Raw genomic sequence first — 23,223 nt, 5'->3', positions numbered from 1 at the left:
TTTATTGGATAAAGTGTAGTCCAATATCTTTTGTAGCTTTTATTGTATTTTTTTTTTTAAATATAGGATCATTCAAGTCTTTTGATACCCGGCAGACTGGTGAAGTGACTTTGAACTTGATGCAGGTACGTGACTATGATTCAGTCAACATGTTTTTCCATGGGCATTTCCAGTTATGTGTTTTACTGCAAATCCTTGTGATCTTGTCACACAAATCTATATCCAGCAACATTGGGTACTGAAATATGACAGCCCTTTCCAAATGTAGAAAGAGCATTCGCTCATAAAAACTACGCGGAAATGTGTAAACTGGCAGGATATACATATAACAGCACTAACTGGAGGAGCTACTCCAGTATCTGGGGATGACTGCAGAAGATATTATCTTATTTAACTGTCAATAACAGACAGCCATCCAACTGGGAGATGAGAGACTTAATATTCCAACAATGGTTGAATGCTTCAGGGGCATCAGGTAGCGAGGTACCCAGACTGCCCTTGACTCCGATTCTTCCACTGATTATTTGTAGACTGAAAGTTTCTCCTAATATCATTTAAAAAAAAAAGGTTAATAACATCTGCACTGTTTTGTCTCTGTTGTGGGATAAAGGAAAACTATAAATATTTTACAATGAGACACCGCCACTTTGTGCTGCATTGCTTCGGTGTAGCACAGGGAGTGTCAACATGCATTATGCTCAAGTCTCTGAAGTGGAGCTCAGACTCAGACTCCTAGACTCCTGCCCCCAACTGAGCTGAAATATGCTCTACTTAATGGTCAGACATTGTCATCTGAACTGGATTATTTTCCACTCCTTTTAACCCATGTTGTCTTTTTTTTCCCAAAAAAACAGTGGCTCTTCCTGACTATGAACATATGAAAATTGAACAGAAGACTGAATTAAATATTGTTGTGTGTCAGTGTATACTACTTACAAATGATCTTAGTTTCCACATTAGGCTGGGTGCCATATGTAACTGAATGAGGCCTTATTCTTTGCATTTGATTTTTTATTGCATAATACTTTTATATACGAGCATTTTTGGCGGAACTATTTTGGCAAATATACTTGCTACCAAAGGTAGAATTCTAGGAAAGTTATCTGCTCCGGGGCTGTCTCATAGTCCTCCATTTTGTAAGTAAACAACATTTCCTGCTACCTTCCAGCATTGGATCCTATTGCTCTTTTCATTAATTCTCCCATTGAAGCTCATGTACATGGATCATTTAGCATTCTCTTTCTCTGGTGACTTTAGGCCACTCAACAATACCCGTCTCCAATATATTATCTTTACTCTCAAACTCCAAGTAGGTAGATTGTCCCATTATACAACTCCTTTCATGACCTTAACTCCCCCCATTAAAGCTATTTAAAGAACTTGACGCATACACTTCCAGGGTTAATAATTGTATCAGAAACTTTCTAAATTCATGATTTGTTTAGATAGGTGGAAGACATTAGTAAAGGGTTGTGGACATTTTGTGATTAAAATTAATTGCCTGTGTGGAGGTCAACCACGTGGGCCAATTGGGCTGTTTCTGTTGTTTCCTTCTGTTCCCCAATCAGAAAGTTCCTTATTCATAAACAACAAAAATGTACCCCTGTTAAATGACTGATAATAGCACAGGCCCCTCCTTTAAGGGAGTTGGGGCTGTTTCTAGGATTTCCAATGGCACAATGGGTGTATTATTGTCGCATATGCAATGTGCACATCCATAGTGAAATTCTTTTTTTGCAGTTAGCAATTCCACAGAAATAGTCTACTGCCGCCATATGCAAGAGGCACCATGTTCCAAGCCCAGTCCCTGCTCCAGTTGGTGTGAGTGGTGCCCAATCCAGGCAGGCCCCAGGCTGCAATGGGCCTCCAGCCATTACCTTCATTAATCGACCAGCAAGCAACGTCCTCTCCTCGCCCATCTACCTTTGTTTCCTGGGGGGGGGGGCTCCTAGAGCAGACCTAGAGGGCGCGGTAGGCCCGATCCCGAATCCCTCTCTTCTCCTACCGTCCTCGCTCCTCTCCCCTTGCATCAATTGTCGTTTGCCAGCTCCCTCCATCTGGTCCCTGGTATATGGGGGATGAGCAGCAGCAGCTCGGTGGGCTCCACCTTTCAGGCCGCAGTCTACCAAGTCCTCCTAGTATTGGCTGGCTTTACGTCTACACACTGCAGGCCATGGGACACCGGGTCCTGTGTTCAGCCGTGGCCTGCACCGGGCCTTGTGTTTTGCTGCGGTCTGCCGGCTCAGAGGCTTCCCCTGTAGACACCCGGTGATCCTTTTCTCAATTGGCCATAAACAAGCCAAGCATTCCCACCTTTCATTTTATCTAGAACCATTTTAAGACCCTTCTTTTAGTCTGAAGGGTCTCGACCCAAGACGTCACCTTTCCAGGGATGCTCTTTTTTTGTAAACCATCACCTGCAGTTCCTCGTCTCCTCCTTTTATCACTAATTGTTTACTCTATGACAAACCTACTCATCTTGAAGGTGCAATGGAAAGAATAGATTCACTCCATGATAAAGAATAGTTGAGGTAAACCATGTAAGTGCATTTGAGAAGCTAGATACAGACAAGGGAAGAAGAAATGGAAGGATTATGGTTGGGGTAGAGAGACTTTCTGAAGTATAAATAACAAAATTTGGCAAAATAGACTGTTCATGCAGTAATGTCCATGAGTGAAATGTAGTTTAAGATATTTTTAATTTATTTTGTGAAAATTTGAGTTTGGCGTAATAGTCTTGTTTTTTCTCAGATGAGAACTGATCAGTTTGTAACCAGATTGGAATCAATCATGTTTGAGGCATAATCTATATGGTGCTAATACAGTAGTGTCATAAAACATATTGACCTTAGTGTGGTTTCTGTTCAATTGAGCTAAATTCTCCATGTCCTCCAACATTTCCTCAGTGTACTACCAGGTTATACTCATAGGTTAAAAATAACGAGGTGCTGAACAATTATATATTTCGAAAACTAATTAGTCCATCCTGTAGTTCCTTTATGTGAACAAAGGGGGAAAATACAGGGTGTCAATAGGCTATTAAAGGCAAAAACATCCTGCGGGACGCAGCCATAAACATCCAGATCAACAAGTATGAAAGCACTCGGCATCAGACATAATGGGAAGACCCGAACATCCATAGTGTGTTAACCAAACATATCCATTAACCTGAATGCTTGTGCTGTCCTGATAACCATATAACAATTACAGCACGGAAACAGGCCATCTCGGCCCTACAAGTCCATGCCGAACAAATTTTGTTCCCCTTAGTCCCACCTGCCTGTGATATTAACTAAATCTCCTCCTCTTTCTCAAGAAGTCCATCGGGGATGACTTTCTTCATGTGCATCTCAGTTGATTTTGAAGTGGCTGATGAGAACATCGCAGTTGAGGCACGAGATACCTCACGGGACAGATGGTTAGGTAGTTTGAAGCTTTGTATTTGCACCATGCAAGCTGGGTTTCTGTGTTCTCCTGATATACAAATTTAGAGTTCTCACTGCCAGCCCAACTGGTGCTTCTCCACTGTGAGTAGTCATGGGCATTGGTCCTGTCCTTCCCTAGCTGGTTGTAATGCTTCCCTGTCCATCTATGTGCACAGTCCTCTGCTAATGCCAGCCCTGTTACATTGCTGTGACCAATAATAGCTGCCTCAAGAGTAAATCAGCTTCAATGATAACCAAGTATAACAGAGGTTGACACAATACCAGTTTGTCTGAAGCTTCTGATTTCCTAATACACAGTATTTACTTATTTTTTAACTATGTTATTAAATTGGTGCCTGTGGTATTAACTAAATTTAACCAAAGAAATTAAAATAAGATTCATTACTGTTTGTAATTCGCCTGGATATGTGAAACAGCTTTGATGTCAAGTTTTAATCTATGTTTAGATTCTGATCTATGTTTTGTATTGATAAGGGGGAGATGATGAAAATAAAGTGCCTGTTTGGTGTTTGACTCTTTCCAGCCTCTATTGTGCACTTTCTCCACAAGCTGTAACTATTTTCCCCCACCCCCCAAGGCCATGACTTGCCATTATGAGAACATAAATAACTGACAAATAATTCAAGAGAAATGTCTTTACCCAGCAATGAGAATGTAAAGCTCGCTAACTCTAGGTCTCTTTAAGGGCAAGCTTGGCAAATACACAAGGAACGCATGTATATACTAATTGAGATGGAGGTGCAACATGTTCATAAACAGTGGCATAGACCAGTTCAGCCAAAATGTCCTGCACACAAGAGTGCTCTCATCAACAACTTGTACAGCTGCAGTGTGATACGCCAACTTTTGTAACTCAATACCCTTCCCAATGAAGGTAAACATGCCAAACACATGCTTCACCGCACTATCTACCCAATACACCGATTTCAGTGAACAGTACTTCCAGGTCTCTCAGTTCTGCAACACTTCAGGACTCTATCAAGTCCTGCCCTGGTTAGACATACCATGTTGCATCACCTCACATTTGTCAAAGTTAAATTGCATTTGCCATTCCTTGGCTCACCTTCCCAGCTGATTGACATTCTGTTGTTCCCAAGAGAACTTTCACTTGTCCCACAATCTATGGAGAATACCACAGTGCTTCCAGCACTCATCTCAACCAACACTTAGAACTTGTATCTCCACAATACACCATTTGTTTTAACCTTTAATGATTACAACAATCCATTAAACATTAACAGAATAAGTGAATGTCATTGACATATTAATTTTAGCAACTCAAGCCTTTACATTAAGAGTTCATCCTTGAGAAGAAGGGTGCCCGTGTCTGCAGTTTAAAAATGACCAGTTAATACAAATTTCACCAGCCAACTGCAACGAGCTGTGTCAACAGTGGAATGGCAATTCCTCCATGATTCATTTAACAACGCAGCTCATCCGCATTGTTTAGACTGGATGTCAAGGCATCTTTATTTAAAAAACCGTTGTTAAACCCCATGTGGCAAGTATCTTCTTACAGAGCAAGAATAGAGATTCAGGTAAAACTGCATTGTGTTTAAGAAGGAACTGCAATTGCTGGAAAATCGAAGGTACACAAAAATGCTGGAGAAACTCAGCGGGTGCAGCAGCATCTATGGAGCGAAGGAAATAGGCAATATTTCGGGCCGAAACGTTGCCTATTTCCTTCGCTCCATAGATGCTGCTGCACCCGCCGAGTTTCTCCAGCATTTTTGTGTACCTCAGGTAAAACTGCAGTTTAGTTCTCACACCCCAAGGACAAACATACCTTATGAAAGTCAGCTGTTAGTCAATTGAATTATCAATCGCAAACTGACAGTATTAAAAGCACTTTGGAAAGTAAAGCCCCTGTCCCACTTGGGCGATCTCCACCGTGACCTCTGGCGACCTTAAAAAAAAATCAAGGTCGCGGTGACCTACGACCTTCCACGACTATGTGCACAGCCACCTACGACTATGTTGAAGTAAGTAAGTAAGTTTATTGGCCAAGTATTCACATACAAGGAATTTGCCCTGGTGCTCCACCCACAAGTAACAACATGACATACAGTGACAGTTACGAATGATTCAAACACTAAACAGAGATGATCTTGCCCGCTCGCTTCCTGGCCCTTGCGGTGTACAGTTCATCAATGGAGGGAAGGTTGCAGCCAATAACCTTCTCTGCTGATCGGACGATTCGCTGCAGCCTCCAGGTGTCGTGCTTGGTGGCTGAGCTAAACCAGACCATGATGGAGAAGGTGAGAACAGACTCTACGATGGCCATGTAGAATAGGACCATCATTGCCTGTGGCAGATTGTGCTTCCTCAGCTGCCGTAGGAAGTACATCCTCTGTTGTGATTTTTTGACTTCCTTTGAAGACCTCCCTCGACTATGAAGAAGACCTACCTCCAACTATGTTGAAGACTGGCTTCGACCATGCAAGTTTTACTCGTGGATGGTCTCTGGAACTTTGGTCCATGAATGAGCACGACCCCCTTCCACCTCAGACATATACTACCACTCCTGATTTATGTACCATCTCAGTTTCTTCATGGCCTTGGTACCTGAAATGATCTCTTCATGATTATAAAACATAATTTGGAAATTATCTCATGCAAGAAAAATCAACCTCAATTTAGCTTTTAACCAATAAATACAAGTTATGTGCAGAAAATAAAATCAACTGACCTAATTTCCACAGAATGTTGTTGAGGCCAGTTCATTGGCTATATTTAAGAGGGAGTTAGATGTGGTCCATGTGGCTAACGGGATCAGGGGGTATGGAGAGAAAGCAGGTACAGGATACTGAGTTGGATGATCAACCATGATCATATTGAATGGCGGTGCAGGCTCGAAGGGCTGAATGGCCTACTCCTGCACCTATTTTCTATGTTTCTAACTGGAAGGAACATTTACCTTGGTGTCAGACACTTAGATAGACAAAAGGACAAGAATAAACAGTTATGGTGCATTCTTCCCATTTCCAAAGATTCACAAGATGAGGATTCTTTGGCCAGTATGCAGTACAAAAACTGAGGTTCAAGGCTGGTAAAATCAGATGCAGGTTTGCTCAAGAAAAAGTCAAAGAAACCTATACCAAAATATCCAAAATCTTGCAGTGACTTACTCCATACCCCGCTTCTGATTAAATCAAATTACTAAATTGGTGTAATTATTTCCTCCAAACTGCACACGCAAATCAAATGAAGGATCAAACATGAAGATGAAGGGCATTGTACCTCAAACAGTTTAAAACAGTTGCTGTGGAAAACCATCTACGACATTTCTCCCTTTGGTGTTTTAAGATTTTGAACAAGGATGTTAAAAATTGGCATTATAGAGGCATAGAATGATACAGTGTAGAAACAGGCCCTTTGGCCCAACCTGCCCACACTGGCCAACATGTACCAGCTACACTAGTCCCACCTGCCTGAGCTTGGTCCATATCCCTCCAAACTTGTCCAATCCATGGAGACCCAGATGACTCAACCTCTCCCTATAGCTCAGACCCTCTAGTCCTGGCAACATTCTCGTAAATCTTCCCTGAACTCTTTCAAGCTTGACAATATCTTTCCGCTCACATGGTGCCCAGAACTGAACGCAATACTTGCTGACTCACAAACGTCTTGTGCAACTGCAACATGACCACCCACAACTTCTATACTCAATACTCTGACTGATGATGGTTAATGTGCCAAAAGCCTTTAGGACCACCTTATCTATCTGTGACTCAACCTTCAAGGAGCCATGCACCTGCATTCCTAGATCCCTCTGGTCTACAACACTCCCCAGAGGCCTACCATTCACTGTGTAAGTCCTGCCACTTAGACGCCCCAAAAGGCATCACCTCACATTAGAGCATTGTCCAGCTGTAACATTAGTTGTCTGCATCTCATGAGCCAGCTCGGACATTCAGCACAATTACCCACTTAGTGGGTTTCAACAACTAAGTTACAGAGATAGGTTGAATAAGTTAGGTCTTTATTCTCTAGAGCGCAGAAGGTTAAGGGGGGACCTGATAGAGGTCTTTAAAATGATGAGAGGGATAGACAGAGTTGATGTGGACAAGCTTTTCCCTTTGAGAATAGGGAAGATTCAAACAAGAGGACATGACTTCAGAATTAAGGGACAGAAGTTTAGGGGTAATATGAGGGGGAACTTCTTTACGCAGAGAGTGGTAGCAGTGTGGAATGAGCTCCCAGTGGAAGTGGTGGAGGCAGGTTCATTGGTATCATTTAAAAATAAATTGGATAGGCATATGGATGAGAAGGGAATGGAGGGTTATGGTATGAGTGCAGGCAGGTGGGACTAAGGGGAAAAAAATTTGTTCGGCACGGACTTGTAGGGCCGAGATGGCCTGTTTCCGTGCTGTAATTGTTATATGGTTATATGGTTACATGGGTATAGGGGTGATGCTAAACACCGCTTCTATATCCAGAAGAATTTATTCATATTTTGTAGCCAAAATCATTTCCCCCCATGAGATATGACATTTGGTTGAGGCCTTCATGCTAATGGTAAAAAGATGCAATTTAAAAGTGCACCAGTGAGAGGAATTGGTTTAATATTAGGAATTAGCAGACTCTTGACAATTACTCAATTTCCAACATTTTTGTTTAAATACATAAAAAAGGTGTTGATTATTACCAGATTGCCTGCTGTGATGGACCTCTAAGCCAGTCGTCTCCCCTCTCAGTCTCATTGTGCCTCACAATCTGAGGAATTTATTTTTCAAGTTTCCAAACATGATTGAAAAAAAAGGAAACGCCAGTAATTCAAAGTTTCTTCTGCCTTGAAAAATAACAAGATCTATAAAGATCTACAAAGAACAATCCCTTTATACCCAAGAAGTAGTATCAGTCGATTGCCCAAACAGGATCTATGCCAGAAGCTATCCATCCATTCAAATAAAAAGAAGAACCTATCTATACAAGTTGATTGAATTAAATCAGGACTTTAATCAGTGAATCTGTAGCAGGGACTCACTCGCAGGAGTCCAGCCAAGAATCACAGGTCACAAAGTTGCGTGAACAAACGGTATTTATTGTTAACAGTGCTGCTCCTTACTCCACAATGACTCGTACCGCACACGGGCCGGATGGGTTTGCAGGCCACCCGTTAGATATGGCGCTTGTGTAACTTTGCAAATGTATTATTAACATTCCACCTATATTGCTTAGCCACCGATGCTGCTTTTGTTTCTACAAGGAAGGATGTAGATTGGCTATTTCATACTAGCCAATTATAGTTTGTTATTTGGACTCCGCCTGTTAGGTGCTTCATATTATCAAGTGCCTGCTTACGCTAGTTAGAATGAGTAGAAGCTCGGAGATGTGATGTCTGCAGATCCTTGCTGTATGTAGATTTAATAAACACGTGTTGTATCTTCATGTCTATTCGAGTCGACTCATTACACTCACCTTCAAAATCTAATAAAAATAATTAAAAGAATTATATTGAAATATCATTAGCTTTATTTTGTTTTTCCTCTATTTCTTTTTATTTCATTTGAAAATGAACATGCTTGATTAGCCTGAATGAGGGTGATTGCGACAGGGAGCTAATTTAACAAGTAAAATGAAAACTTATAATATTTTTGTTTTAACAGTTGTTAAGCTAGTTATAAATGATCCAGAAAATAGTCAATTAATACATTTTCGAAGCACATTAACATTGCTGGAAACAAAAGTTAGATTTAAATAGAATTTTTCACACTTGTTTAAATTTTAAACAGATCCTGATGGCAAGATTCTCCGAGAACTTTTACTTTGGTTTTGCAATATCTGTGGTTTAAATAAAAAAATCTATAAAGTTAAACATCAAAGAAATAAGCACGAATTCTGACATTCATTGTAAGTAAGGCACTCTTGCCAATTACTTTTGGCCTGTAGTTGAGAAGGCAATCTTTTGTTTTACCCGAGGAACCCAAAATATATAGCTCCTACTAATTAAAAGATGTCTATGTTGGTCAACAGGAGCCAAACTCAGCAATCCATTTCTCATATTTCTCAAGATCAGCAGCAGAAACAGACTTTGAAACTTTTTTCAATGCCATTCTAAAATCTTCCATGGTTGTTGGCATCTGTAATTCATCCCTGGAAATATTTCGTATTTCCTCAGGAGAGAGGCCCTGGATGCGACGTCGCATGGCCATCATGGAGGCATCCCTGCAGAAAAGAAATACTATTCAGGTTTGAGGTCAGAGAAGCAAGTTGCATAATTCTCCACCGTGCTTTATTCCCCTTTTTTTTCAAATGACGCAGATGATTCTACATTAATAATTTGACCACACTGCAGGCTCACATTCAAATTCATATTCCCCACCATACCACAGGTTTTAAAAAGCAAAAGACTATAGATGCTGGCAGGCAGGTGTTGTGGGTAGCAAAGCAGAATTAATGTTTCACATTAATGACCTGATATCTCAACACTAAAATTCTGCACTGGCTCTTCATCTACATCCTGACTGAGAGGTCTGCAGACAAAGTCAGATTGTGTAGGAAAGAACTGCAGATGCTGGTTCAAACTGAAGATAAGCACAACATGCTGGAGTAAATCATCAGGACAGGCAGCATCTCTGGAGAGAAGGAATTGGTGACGTTTCAGGTCGAGACCCTTCTTCAGACTGAAAGTCACGGGAAAGGGAAATGAGAGATATAGACGATGATGTAGAGAGATTTATAACAAATTACTGAAAGATATGCAAAAAAGTAACAATGATAAAGGAAACAGGCCATTGGCAGCTGTAGCTAGGTGAGAATGAAAGCTGGTGTGAATTGGGTGGGAGAGGGATGGAGACAGAGGGAATGCAGGAGTTACCGGAAGTTAGAGAAATCAATAATCATACCACTAGGTTACACGCTGCCCAAGCGAAATATGAGATGCTGTTCCTCCAATGTGCGTTTAGCCTTACTCTAACAATGGAGGAGGCCTGGGACAGAAAGGTCAATGTGGGAATAGGAAGGAGAATTAAAATGTTTAGCAACCGGGAGTTCAGGTAGGTCCAGGAGGACTGAGTGAAGGTGTTCAGGAGATCCTTCCTCATTGATGTCGGAGGGGAGGCCCCCGACATCAGTGAGGAAGGGTCCAGACCTGAAATTTCACCTATTCCTTCTCTCCATGGATGCTGCCTCGCCCGCTGAGTTTTTCCAGCATTTATTTGTCTACTTTCGATTTTTCCAGCATATGCAATTCTTTCTTAAACATGTATTCAAGTGTACAATGTGCATAGAGTTTCTATTTTAGAATGATAACTGTAAAATACCCAAAGTGTTACCAAGAAAATCTGTTCTTGTTTTACACAAGTAAACATTGTATTTACAATAAATATAAAGGTGCAAATGAAAAAGAACTTGCATTTCCTAGATTCAAGTTATCCCAGTGCAGTTTTGTTTATTTTAGAACTGTAGCCAATGTTGCTTTGCAGAAAAATGCTAATTCATTTTTCTCATTCAACAAAGCATGAAATACGACCAATTAATCAGTTGTGTACATTGAGTGGCTTTCATTGGTTTTTATTTAAAACATCTGACCTATCCAAACAAACATTTTGCAATGGAGATACGTTACGTTTTGACATAGCTCATTTTTAAAAGTAGATTTTTCCATCATATCAATGGCATCAACAAATGGGAACCAAATAGATGGTGTTCCAAAACAAACCTGCAAACATTGGTAATATCTGCTCCAGAATACCCTTCCATTTGTTCAGCTATTTTTTTGACATCCACATCATCTGCCACTTCCAGTTCTCGCAGATTTATCCGCAAAAGCTCCTCTCTGCCGGATGCTGAAATATAAATTGGCAAAAGCAAATGTTATTTGGTATTTTAAATTACTTTGACAACACATACTGCCAAAGGGGCACCTAAAAAGAGGTCTCGATTTCAAACAGAGAAGTTAAGGTTTTGATTGTGCTGTGAAGATTTTTTGATAGCTCCTTTTCACATACATTTTACTAATCAACTTCTTCAACTAGTGATAATACCAATAGGATAATTTGGGATTCATTCCAGCGGTATTGCTACAAATTGAGAGAGAGGTCTTTTTTGAAAATAGATACATTTGGCTGTTAACACCATTTAAACAAAGAATTGAATTATATATCATAAGAATATTTGTGTCTCTTCATATAACTTTTGCATAGAGGATTTCCAAAGTCTAGAGTGATTTCAGCCATTTGGAACAATGGGCTGAAAGATGGCAGATGGAGTTTAATGCTGATGTGAGGTGCTACACCTTGGCAGGACAAATCAAAATAGGACATACATGGTAAATGGTAGGGAATTGAAGAGTACAGTTGAACAGAGGGATCTGGGAATAACCGTGCATAGTTCCTTGAAGGTGGAATCTCATATAGATAGGGTGGTAAAGAAAGCTTTTGGTATGCTAGCCTTTATAAATCAGAGCATTGAGTATAGAAGCTGGGATGTAATGTTAAAATTGTACAAGGCATTGGTGAGACCAAATCTGGAGTATGGTGTACAATTTGGTCGCCCAATTATAGGAAGGATGTCAACAAAATAGAGTACAGAGGAGATTTACTAGAATGTTTCCTGGGTTTCAACAACTAAGTTACACAGAAAGGTTGAATAAGTTACGTCTTTATTCTCTGGAGCGCAGAAGGTTAAGGGGGGACTTGATAGAGGTCTTTAAAATGATGAGAGGGATAGACAGAGTTGATGTGGACAAGCTTTTCCCTTTGAGAATAGGGAAAATTCAAACAAGAGGACATGACTTCAGAATTAAGGGACAGAAGTTTAGGTGTAACATGAGGGGGAACTTCTTTACTCAGAGTGGTAGCGGTGTGGAATGAGCTTACAGTGGACGTGGTGGAGGCAGGTTCGTTGGTATCATTTTAAAAATAAATTGGATAGGCATATGGATGAGAAGGGAATGGAGGGTTATGGTATGATATGGTATGAGTGCAGGCAGTTGGGACTAAGAGAAAAAAGTTGTTCGGCACGGACTTGTAGGGCCGAGATGGCCTGTTTCCGTGCTGTAATTGTTATATGGTTATATTCATAGTTCTACAAAATAAACTGGTTGAGAATTTCAGAACTATGCTGAAATAGAAATAACTAAAGCAGATACCATTATGTTCAATGAAATGTATGTAAGGGCATACATCAAACCTTTAAATGAAGATCGGATAGATCATGTGGTCATTGCAGAAACATGCTTTAATCTCCATCAAGTTCAAACTGTTTTCAGCAACGGTATTTTAAATGGGGGGGGGGGGGGGGGGGTAAATCAATCAGCACCTGAAGGTAGAGGAATGTAAATCCGCTTTTCCAGTCGCCGCCTTAGAGCTTCATCAATATCCCATGGAAAATTAGTTGCCGCCAGAACCATAACCATCTTGGAAGATTCATCATTATCTGATGCACAGCCAACACCTACAATACAGCACAATAAACATAAAAGTCAATTTATCATTTCAAGTTCCAGATTCTCTTTAACAAAATGCCAACTGAACCGAGCAAATAACATAATCTAAATGGGAAATAGGGTAATTATTCATTTCCTCTCATTACCATAGAGACTCTGGCTCACAGACTGGATGGTCTGCAGCAGCTAAAAATTGGACAAGTAAAATCTCTAACAAGTTAGGGAATATGTTTTGGGATTCCTTTAAATTTTCTATCTGAGAATACTTTACATTTATTTTTATTGAACATTAATGCCCTAAAGCGAAATGATCAATTAAAAAAAAAAAAAAAAAAAAAAATCAAAAAAATCCATGAACCTAATTTCAAACTGACGCTCAGATGGTCAGGTACATTTTTTCTCTTGAACAAATAGATTCAAAACAAATACGTTCCTTGAAGAGATCAAGAGATCTGGCCGAGCAAATTCCTTTCTTATGCTGACAAAACATGATTTAAATTTCCAAAAATAACACATCATATTTAAAAGGGAATGTATAAACTGAACAAATCACATTGCATTGACCGAATTATTTCTCCAGTCAATAATCAATGAAGGCGGAATGATAGATCAAAACAAGTTTGCTGTTAGTCAAAACAGTAATTTCTATTTTAAAAAGTGCTTCTGTGCTGACACTGAATTTCAAAGTAGAAATGTTAAAAGGAATTGCAAAGTGAACTACAATTTTTAGCACTCAAATGAAAAGTTAAAAATAAATTACCCATAGCAGTTGCAATGACATTTGTCCAATGTATATTCAGTAACTGTTAGTCTTCTTTTAAGCGGATTAATTATTAAATGGTATTAAGTGTGCAGTGCAAAGCAAAATGCCTTGCGGATTAGTTGATTATTTTCTAAGATTCCATCCCGTTCACAGCTTTTCCATATTTCATTCCCTTTAGCATCTGTACACCACAGCATACACCATTCATAAACTACACTGCCATTTCTTGGATGGCATATCTACTCACATAAAGATGCATAGGAAAACCACCACCTGCAAATTCCCTTCCACAGATCATCCTGACCTGGAAATATAGTTTCTTCATTGTCATCAGCTAAATGCTGTAATTTCTCTCAAAAAATACTATACCAATGGAACTGCAGTGGTTTAAAAAGCCTGCTCACCACCACTTTCTCAATAACACATTGGAATGCTACTAAATGCTAACCTTGCCAGCAATGCTCACAGCAAAGGAAACTGGATAAAAAGCAATAAAACCAAACTCCTGATACATGCAAATGTACATCCACTGATAAGTAAAAGCATTGTTCTCCTGAATATTTACCAAATACACACATTTCAAAAAGAAATGGCAAATGTCGGACACACAAGGGTTTTTCAAATTGGAAGGGAATAGTAATGAACAGAAAATGTTGGAAACCCTCAACGGGTCACACAACATCTGTGGAAAGAGAAACAGAGTTAATACCCGTGTCCAGGAATGCCAACTATAAAGTTAAAACTCCTCTCCTCCAGAAAGGCCTACATTGTAAAACTCCCCTTCTGCTCAATAACTGTTTATCTTTGCACTGGTGTTGCCTGACATGCTGAGTGTTTCCACCATCTGTAGTTTTTTTCCCCCTATTTTCGTAATACTAAAGGTGGTTACAGATTTCATGGCAATTTTGTGTTTTGGCTTGGCAGTAGTTGGTTCCAACAAAAGAGCATTGGCCTGAAACATTAACTCTGTTTCTCTTGCCACAGGTACTCCATGACCTATTCAGTACAGGTGCACAACCTTTTATCCGGTGTTCCGGAAACCGAAAACCTCCGAAAACCGGCCATTTTTTCCAAGATGTCATCGGCACACCAAAGCTCGCGTTTGGCGCCAAACTTGACCCGAAACGACCCACGGTCAACCCAGGTCTGTACTACTGTAGCGGCTGCCTCCTCCCCGGAGACCGGGGAGACACTTAAACATCTGTAAATCATTGCTTAAATGTTAGTCAGTTAGTTTGGAGGGCTTTTATGTGAAGGGGGGGGTGAAGGGGTATACTTTAATTCTTAGTCCCCCACCTGGTCGGAGACGGGGAGCGGTCAATGCCTTACCGGGTCGCCGTGCAGTAAGCTCTGCAGCGCTGTGGCCGCCAACTCCCAGCTGGGGCTGCGGGCGGCTCCGATTGTAGCTCCGACCCCGGCAACTCTACCCCTGGCTGCGAGGCGCTCCAAATCCACCGCCGCCCGTGGCCGGACGCCCCCCACCCCAGCTCCGCGATGTTGGGAGTCGGCGGCGTCACAGTGCTGGGATACCAGCGGGGAGCGGGCAATGCCTTACTGGGTCGCCGTGCGGTAAGCTCCAGGGCGCGGAGGCCGCTTTCTCCCAACATTCGCGGAGCTGGGGCCGCGGGCGGCGCTGGATTTGGAGCGCCTCGCAGCCAGGGGTAGAGTTGCCGGGGTCGGAGCTACAACCGGTGCCGCCCGCGGCCGGACGGAGCCCCCAGATCCGCGATGTTGGGAGTCACCGACCAGGTAGGGGACTAAGAATTAAAGTTTCCCCCTTCACCCACCCACCACATAAAATCCCTCCAAACTAACTGACTAACATTTATGCAATGATTCCCCGGTCTCCGGGGAGGAGGCAGTCGCTCCAGACTTTTCAAGCCGCCCGCGCTACCTACCTAATCTACGCTAAAAATCTTCCATTCGGAAATCCAAAAATGTCCGAAATCCGACAAGTGTCTGGTCCCAAGGCTTTCGGATAAAAGGTTGTGCACCTGTATTTCTATCATGTCCGTACTTTATTTCAGCAGCCAGAGTACAATTGAACTGAAGAAAAATAAAACAATCAAAAACCTCAAATTGGTCTTTACAAATCTTACTGCTAATGTGAAGCTTCTTTGGGAAGTGTGGCACAGTGGACATTAAACAATCACACATTAAAGCTTGTAACCAAGTTCTGTACAATTAAATAGCTAATTAACCTTGGCTCATATAAAGAATGATTATTTGAGAAAGGCCCCATGATTTACAAAGGAAAGAAAATGAAAAATTACCATCCATCTGAACGAGGAGTTCTGCTTTCACTCTTCTGCTCGCTTCATGTTCTTCAGCAGTTCCTCTACGACTGCAAATGGAGTCAATTTCATCAATGAAAATGGTTGTTGGGGCATAAAATCTGGCCTCAAAAACAAAAACAAGAATGTATTATCAAGTGATGTCTCAGCATCATTTCCAACATTTTCATGAAAACTTTTCTATTGTTTTCTTCAGCAATGGAAACACTACACAGTAACTTTGAACAAGTTTTTTTTAATTTTATGGACAGTAAAAGTCAGTAAGTGAACTTTTTAGAAATCAAACCTACCCTTCTTCCCACTATATCACTGATATCTCTAGAATAATCCAAAAGATTCACCCACTACCAATATTTTCTCAAATTTGGGAGTAATGCATCCTGTATTCTTTTTAAAATAATTGTGACAGTTTAGCCAAGCTGTTGCTCAACCATTTCTTTATTTTTGCGTTGAAACTGAAATCTATTGGAATTTCAGAATACAGCAGAGACTATTTTCATCCTGAATCTTGTATTCATACAGAATCTGAAAGTTTCATTACCTTCAATGGCAATTTCCATTCTGGTCTCACTCTAACAAGCCCATATCCTTTCCTTTCCTTTTCCTAACTTCTATATCTCCATCTCAGAAGTTAGGCCAGCAAACAATATATGCTATTGTCCATAGACTACCACATACTTCTTCCCATATTGCTTTGCGCAAAGACTTAATTTCATTCTTGCAGCTTCTCTGGTTCCATTCAATTTGTATGGGAGGTGACTTTCCCCTCCTTGCTTCTGAAGTTTATTTATTTTTCCTTAATCATGGCTTCCTTCCCACTATGGTTGACTTGCCACTGCTAATGTTCTGTTTGCCCCAATTTCAGTTCCCCATCTTCCTTCAGCCAACAAGCATAGGGATCCCCTTGTCCTTGCCTCCCAACCAACCATCATTTTCAATATGCTTCCTCCCCCAATACATTCTCCCCGCCCCTTTCAGCATTCTGAAGGGACCTTTCTATCCATGACTCCCTGGTTCAGTTTCCCATCTCCATCAACCATTAGGAGGAAGAGGTTAGGGCCAGTAAGTCTCACGGAAAGGACAAGCAGGGAGAGGTGTAGGAATTATGGCAAAGCTGATGGGCTAAGTGCGTTTATCTCAGTGCTATTGTGGGGGAAAACAGAGCATTCACAATGTCTGCAATGGTGACTCTGAGTTTCCAGGTACATATCATTTTAATTTTCCATCCAACATTGTACTATCTTTGGCACTGCCAGACCTCCTGAGAATCCTCAGCATTTTGTATTTTTATTTCACACTTCTAGTATCTGCAGTGTTTTTATATCCGACGTGCAAAATAATTGCTTTTTGCAGTCCATAACTGAACTGAACTTTATTTATAGAGCATTTTAAAAACAACCACTGAAAGTACTGTTGCAACATGACTAATCATAAACATAAAACAAAACAATAAAAACATTAAAATACAGTAAAAACAATAAAAAACAATAGAAACACTAAAACAGGAGCAAAGTCTCATGCAGGGTCGAAAGCCCAGGAATAGAAAAGGGTCTTAAGACTAGTTTTGAAAATGGACAGTGAAGGGGCCTAATGTGCAAAGGTAGAATGTTCCATAATGTCGTAGCAGCAACAGAGGAGGCTCTATCCCCTCTGAACGAAATTTCGTTCAGACCGAAAGGTCTGAATGACAATAAAGGCTACTTTACTGAGCTTCCGCCTAGACCTCGGTACCTCCAGGAGCAGCTGATCAGCTGACCTGAGGCACCGAGCAGGAGCGTAGGGCCTCAGAGAGGTAAGGCGGGGCGAGACCATTTAAAGATTTAAAAACAAATAAAAGAATCTTGAAATTAACTCTAAAGTACACAGGCAGCAAGTGGAGGGAGGCCAGAATAGGCGTTATGTGCTCCCTCTTACAAGTTCCAGTTAAAAGGCGAGCAGCAGCATTCTGAACCAACTGGAGACATGCAAGGGAAGATTGGCTAACTCCAAAATAAAGTGCGTTACAGTAATCCAGCCGAGACATATACACACACACACACTATACGAGTGCCTGTGGACCTTGCACGTTTCCAGTTTTTCACCATTTACCAAATACCCCGTTTTAAACTTTATGTCTGACGCAGATATCTTCAAATTTACTTCCCTGCAATCCAGTTATTAGTCACTGCTTATTCACTTTAACCATTAATAGGCTTGGTTTCCCTGGCTAATGCAAAAGTTCTTAACAGAACTGCTGTCACATAATCACTTAACGGAAGTCTGGGAGTTTGGTATTATCAGACTTATTGGCAGATTCAGAAATGCTAACTATTAATTATTTTTCTAATTTACTTTGATTCTGATAGTGTATAAAAAGACTAGCTATTCCCATTTTTACAGTCACCAGAGACCAGAATAGGTCAACTGTCATAGTTTTCCAGAAAACAGAGGTATGACAACACTATCACAGACAAATGCCAAAGTTGGGCGAATCAATTTCCTTTAACCAAAAGATTCAAGTGAATAATCTAGCCCAGCCTCCTCCTTGTCATGAAAGAAGACAAGTACTCGCTGAACAAAATCTTTTGAAAATTCAGTCCTACGTTATAGGTTCAACATGTACGATTATAACTGGATACTCTCCCCTTCAAAATCCTTTAAAGCTATTCAGGATGTTCCTCATTGTATCAGGTGGGCAACATACCATGTCGACTTCTTAAACCCATTTACAAACCCTCTAATTAAATTCCTTACAACTACCATATTATGCTTCCGCTCCCTCCTCTGCACAACTTCCATTGCTAAGCTACCTTGTTAAATACACTTGCTGCCTTTATCTCTATCTACACAAACAATGCATAGTACACTGTATCTACTGGATGTGGTTAGTTTCTCTGTAACTCAGCTCTACCTCACTTGAATTCCCTCTATGTACCATATCGGTCACGTTCAGTCCAATAATTTCTAGTCAGCCTTAGAATGAAAGGATGTTCCTTTAGAAAGGAGGGGGATCTGTGGAATTCTTTGCCACAGAAGGTCGTGGAGGCCAAGTCAATGGATATTTTAAGGCAGATAGATAGATTCTTGAATAGTATGGGGAGAAGACAGGAGAATGAGGTTTGGAGAGATGTAGATCAGCCACGATTGAATGGCAGTAGACTTGATGGACCTAATGGCCTAATTCTGCTCCTATCACTTATGACCTTATAGCACTAACTGTCAAAGCGATTTAATTACAAACTTGCAACTACTTTAACAGCTTTAAGATTACATATTATTTCTCCATACCTACCATTTCAAACAGAAGGCGAACCAGTTTCTCCGACTCTCCCCTATACTTGGATGTAAGTGTTGAAGATGAAATGTTGAAAAATGTTGTTCCACATTCTGTCGCAACAGCTTTAGCCAACATTGTTTTTCCAGTTCCTGGGGGGCCAACCATCAGAACTCCCTGAATTATAAGCAAGTGAACATATCCTCAAACTCTACACGTTTATACAAATGGCAATGCATCCTTGCATTACAAAAGAGACACAATACAGGAAATTACAAATTAAAAGATCTGAACATTGGATTATATAACAATTACAGCACGGAAACAGGCCATCTCGGCCCTACAAGTCCGTGCCGATTAAATAAATTAAGTTGATAGGATCCAGGTAGTTTAGTTTGGCGCAACAAGGTTTGTAGAATTTTAATGTATCCATAAGTTCCTTGTGAATTTGATTCTGTCGGGCAATGTCAACAATTAAAATCACCCCAGGGGAAGCAGATGGGCAGTATTACCAGTTGAAATTAAGCACAAAGCATAATGTTCAGCAGATCTCTTCAGGAAAAAAAGTGCTCGAGTAAGTCAGTGGGCAAGGCAGCATTTCTGGAGAACATGGTTAGGTGACCTTTTGGCCCAGACCCTTCTTCAGACTGATAGTGATGAAAAGAAAATGTGTGAGATAAGGATTGAAGAGGTGTGAATTATGAAGCCAGAGGAAGGAATATAGGTGGAAAGGGAAGGAATGAAATGGGTACAAATCCAGGTGGAACACAGGGAAGAGAGAGAGGGGGCGGGAGAAAGAGGGGAAGGGGAGGAAGATGGGAGAGTTGTTTCTAAGTTAGTTACCTAAAATTGGAGAATTGAACATTCATACTATTTTTCAGCAGATAGTCTAGACTTTCCTCATTCACAACCTGCAAGCTGACAAATGGAAAATTGGAACCCATTATTTATTGAATTATTAAATAATTTTGAAATTAATTAAAAAAATTAATCTGTTTCTATTGTTCTTAAATGATTCAGTGATAGGGGCATACCGCACAACGGTAAGGACAAGGGGATCCCTATGCTTGTTTTGGCTAGGAGAAGGTGAGAAACTGAAACTGGGGTAAATGGAGCTGTAGCAATGGAAAGTCATTAATACGACTTATAGGACAATATGTGTATCAATGAGAGAAGCAGTGATGGTGGTGGGAAAAGGGCGTGGATACAAGAAGTGGTCTGGATCAGGTAAGACCCAGTCTGTAATTCAACGTAAATGTGTTATTAAGAACACCATCTAAACTGATTAATTGTAACAGCATGGAAACAGAACCTTCGGCCCTCCTAGTCCTTGCGGAGCATTGATCACCTACTCACACTAGCACTATGTTATCTCACTTTTGCATCCACTCCCTACACACGGGACAAATTATAGAGGCCAATTAAACCACAAGCCCGATACATCTTTGTGACATTGGATGAAAATATAGCACTCGGAGGAAGCCCATGCAGTTATAGGGAGAAAGCGCAAACTCCACACAAACAGCACCCAAGGAAGATTCAAACCCGGGTCTCTGGTGCCGAGGTAGCAGCTACGCCACTGTATCCATCCCTTAGATTAAGAATAGATTCTTAAAATCTTTTATAGATATATTAGTTCATGTCAATTCTCTGTATTCCTTTGTAATGACACATGCCGTGTATGGTTTTGTAGTCAGCTCTTCTAATTTTGTAGTCAGTACCTTCCACCAGGGGCACTGTACAATGGCAGCTCCGCCGGCAGTCTGCTCGTTTTTTCATCTCTTAAAATTGGTTTTAGTGTTTGTTAAAAGTTTGTTTTAATGTTCTCCAGTTTGTCTTATGTGGGGGGAGGGGATCGGAGGAAACTTATTTTCGGGCTTACTTTGCAGGAAATGCGATTGATTTTCACATCGCATTCTCCAGGCGCTCTGCAGCCTTCCATCGATGGAGCTGGAGGCCTCCTCGGACTGTCGTGAGCCCCACCCTGGGGTGCGGACTTAACATCGGAGCCGATCCCTTGCCTGGGATCACTCCAACTGCGGCCTGTGGACTTACCACCAAGAGCTCGCAGTCTCGGGAGAGGCCGAGTCGGGAGCTCCAACGTCGTGGAAGGTTCGACCAGCCACGACGCAAGGTTTGATTGTCCAGCGCGGGGGAGTTGACAACCTCCCGATGCAGGAGCTGATTGCCTCGACTCGGAAGGCCCAAACGCCGCCGGCTACAGGGGGGTCAAGATCGTCCCATCAACGGAGGGCTCGAGGCCCCCCCGACCGCCAAAGAACAAAGGGAAGGGATTGGAACTATATTTCGCCTTCCATCACAGTGAGGAGTCATTGTGGTGGATGTTCATGTTAAAATGTGTTTTGGGTGATCTGTTGCTTTTTATTTGTATGACTGACTTGGCAAATGAAATCCCTAGTATGTTGCAAAACATACTTGGCAAATAAAGTACTGTTCTGATTCTATAAGGATTCATTTAACAACATATGCAAAGGGCAAATAAATAACTAAATATATACACACCTAGATATATATATTTGACTTAATAGCCTTTGAGAGATACAGAATATTATCTTACTTTCCAAGGGCGTCTGATTCCCTTAAAGAAGTCAGGCATCCACATAGGCAGAACTACTGCTTCTTCCAGCAATTTTTTTGCTAGTGCCAGATCTGCTATATCATCCCTGAAAAACAAATTTGTGTTGTTGAATTATATTTCAATTCCTACATACTGTTATTTGCTTTCAATAGATACAGACATCAATGATTTTACTCACCATCGAACATTTGGATTTTGTGATATTATATCTCTCTCTAAAGCTTCCACTAAATCCCGGTCATTTCCAGACCCATCAAATTTTTTTGGCTCACTATCAGAGGCATCAGTTTGTTTGATCTATCAACATATAGATTAAAAATATTATTTCTTAAAAAATAAAACTCTTATACATTCCTTTATTTGGTGACAAACTACCAAAATAAAAATCTGGAGCGACATGCATACCACATGACTGGGAATATGTTCCAGTTTATGCTTTCCTGAAAATAAAAATCTAAATAAAAAGTAAAAAGCGTGCAATAGGACAGATGGCGTTTGAAAAATAACACATACACTAAAACCTTTTGCTTTTGCAAGTCTTGATAACATGCGACTGTCCATAAGTCACAACACACTGTGAAACTGAGACAACATAACTCAACTCCCCACTGAAAACAGAGAAAAGGTAAAAAGTATTAACAAAGGATATAGCAATTCCTATTGCACAACAGACATTTCAATGAGAGAAACTTTCACTGAACATTAAAAAATGCAAGTTTAAAACCCTTTACAACTATAATTCCATTATTTCCCAACGCTTTAGCACAGCTTTTTTAGTTTCTTGTTATGAAAATTTACCTTGTCCTCCTTCCCTTTCTTTTCCTTGGTTTTGTTTACTTTGGCTTTGTCATTGTTTCCTTGTCGAGATACTGGACGGGTAGAACCTTTAACTGGAGCCCCTAGGCGATCTTTCTGAGGAGCTCTAAGGTCATTGCAGGGAGTGGATTGTCGTTTTCTTCGGGGTGGCGATGGTCTATGTTAAGAGAAATAAAAATCCATTTGGTTATAAGTCAGCCAATATTCCCACACTTCAATATCAATAAACCTAAACCCACAAAAATTAATTATTTGTTCTTTGCTCCAATCATCTTACTTTAAATATTGAAAGATTTAATTTTGTTTTTTGAAGTCTATCCCTTTAAATGGATTGACTAAGCCCAATGCTTTCCTAAAACAATATTTTTTAGTGCTCCTTATTTCAAATATCTAATTGCAGTAGGTATGGTTAAATTAACTAATAGGACATTGATCCAGTCTTATTCGACACCAGTTTTTACATAGACTGGCTTGGTGATAAACCCATTGACTAGAATCATGGCTTGCATGCAATCATTACACCAATATAAGATGGAGATGAATTTGAGTAGTTGCTCCACTGTTCCTCCTGGCTGATGAAGTGAGACACCCAAGACAGACACTCTATTCCATGCTCTGCCAGATTACCACATGGTCAAAGTCTCCTTGACGAACACCATCT

At 40.7% G+C, this 23,223-nt stretch overlaps 1 protein-coding gene across 3 annotated transcripts in view; it reads right to left on the bottom strand.

Annotated features, from left to right (window-relative positions):
* Positions 1-8,473: 8,473 nt before the first annotated feature.
* The window catches only part of LOC129696954 (katanin p60 ATPase-containing subunit A1-like), a 31,848-nt gene continuing 17,098 nt past the window's right edge, over positions 8,474-23,223 (bottom strand). For all 3 annotated transcript variants that reach the window (XM_055635092.1, XM_055635093.1, XM_055635094.1), the window contains 8 exons: positions 22,545-22,719; positions 21,925-22,043; positions 21,726-21,831; positions 19,166-19,324; positions 15,874-16,000; positions 12,711-12,845; positions 11,110-11,236; positions 8,474-9,614 (listed from right to left, as the gene is read on the bottom strand). In XM_055635092.1, coding sequence (XP_055491067.1) covers positions 9,416-9,614; positions 11,110-11,236; positions 12,711-12,845; positions 15,874-16,000; positions 19,166-19,324; positions 21,726-21,831; positions 21,925-22,043; positions 22,545-22,719 — 1,147 coding nt within the window. In that variant the 3' untranslated portion in view covers positions 8,474-9,415. The remainder of the gene's footprint in view (positions 9,615-11,109; positions 11,237-12,710; positions 12,846-15,873; positions 16,001-19,165; positions 19,325-21,725; positions 21,832-21,924; positions 22,044-22,544; positions 22,720-23,223) is intronic.

Source organism: Leucoraja erinacea, chromosome 5, assembly GCF_028641065.1.
Source record: "Leucoraja erinacea ecotype New England chromosome 5, Leri_hhj_1, whole genome shotgun sequence".
NCBI lineage: Eukaryota > Metazoa > Chordata > Chondrichthyes > Rajiformes > Rajidae > Leucoraja > Leucoraja erinaceus.
This window is presented reverse-complemented; position numbering and strand designations above follow the sequence as displayed.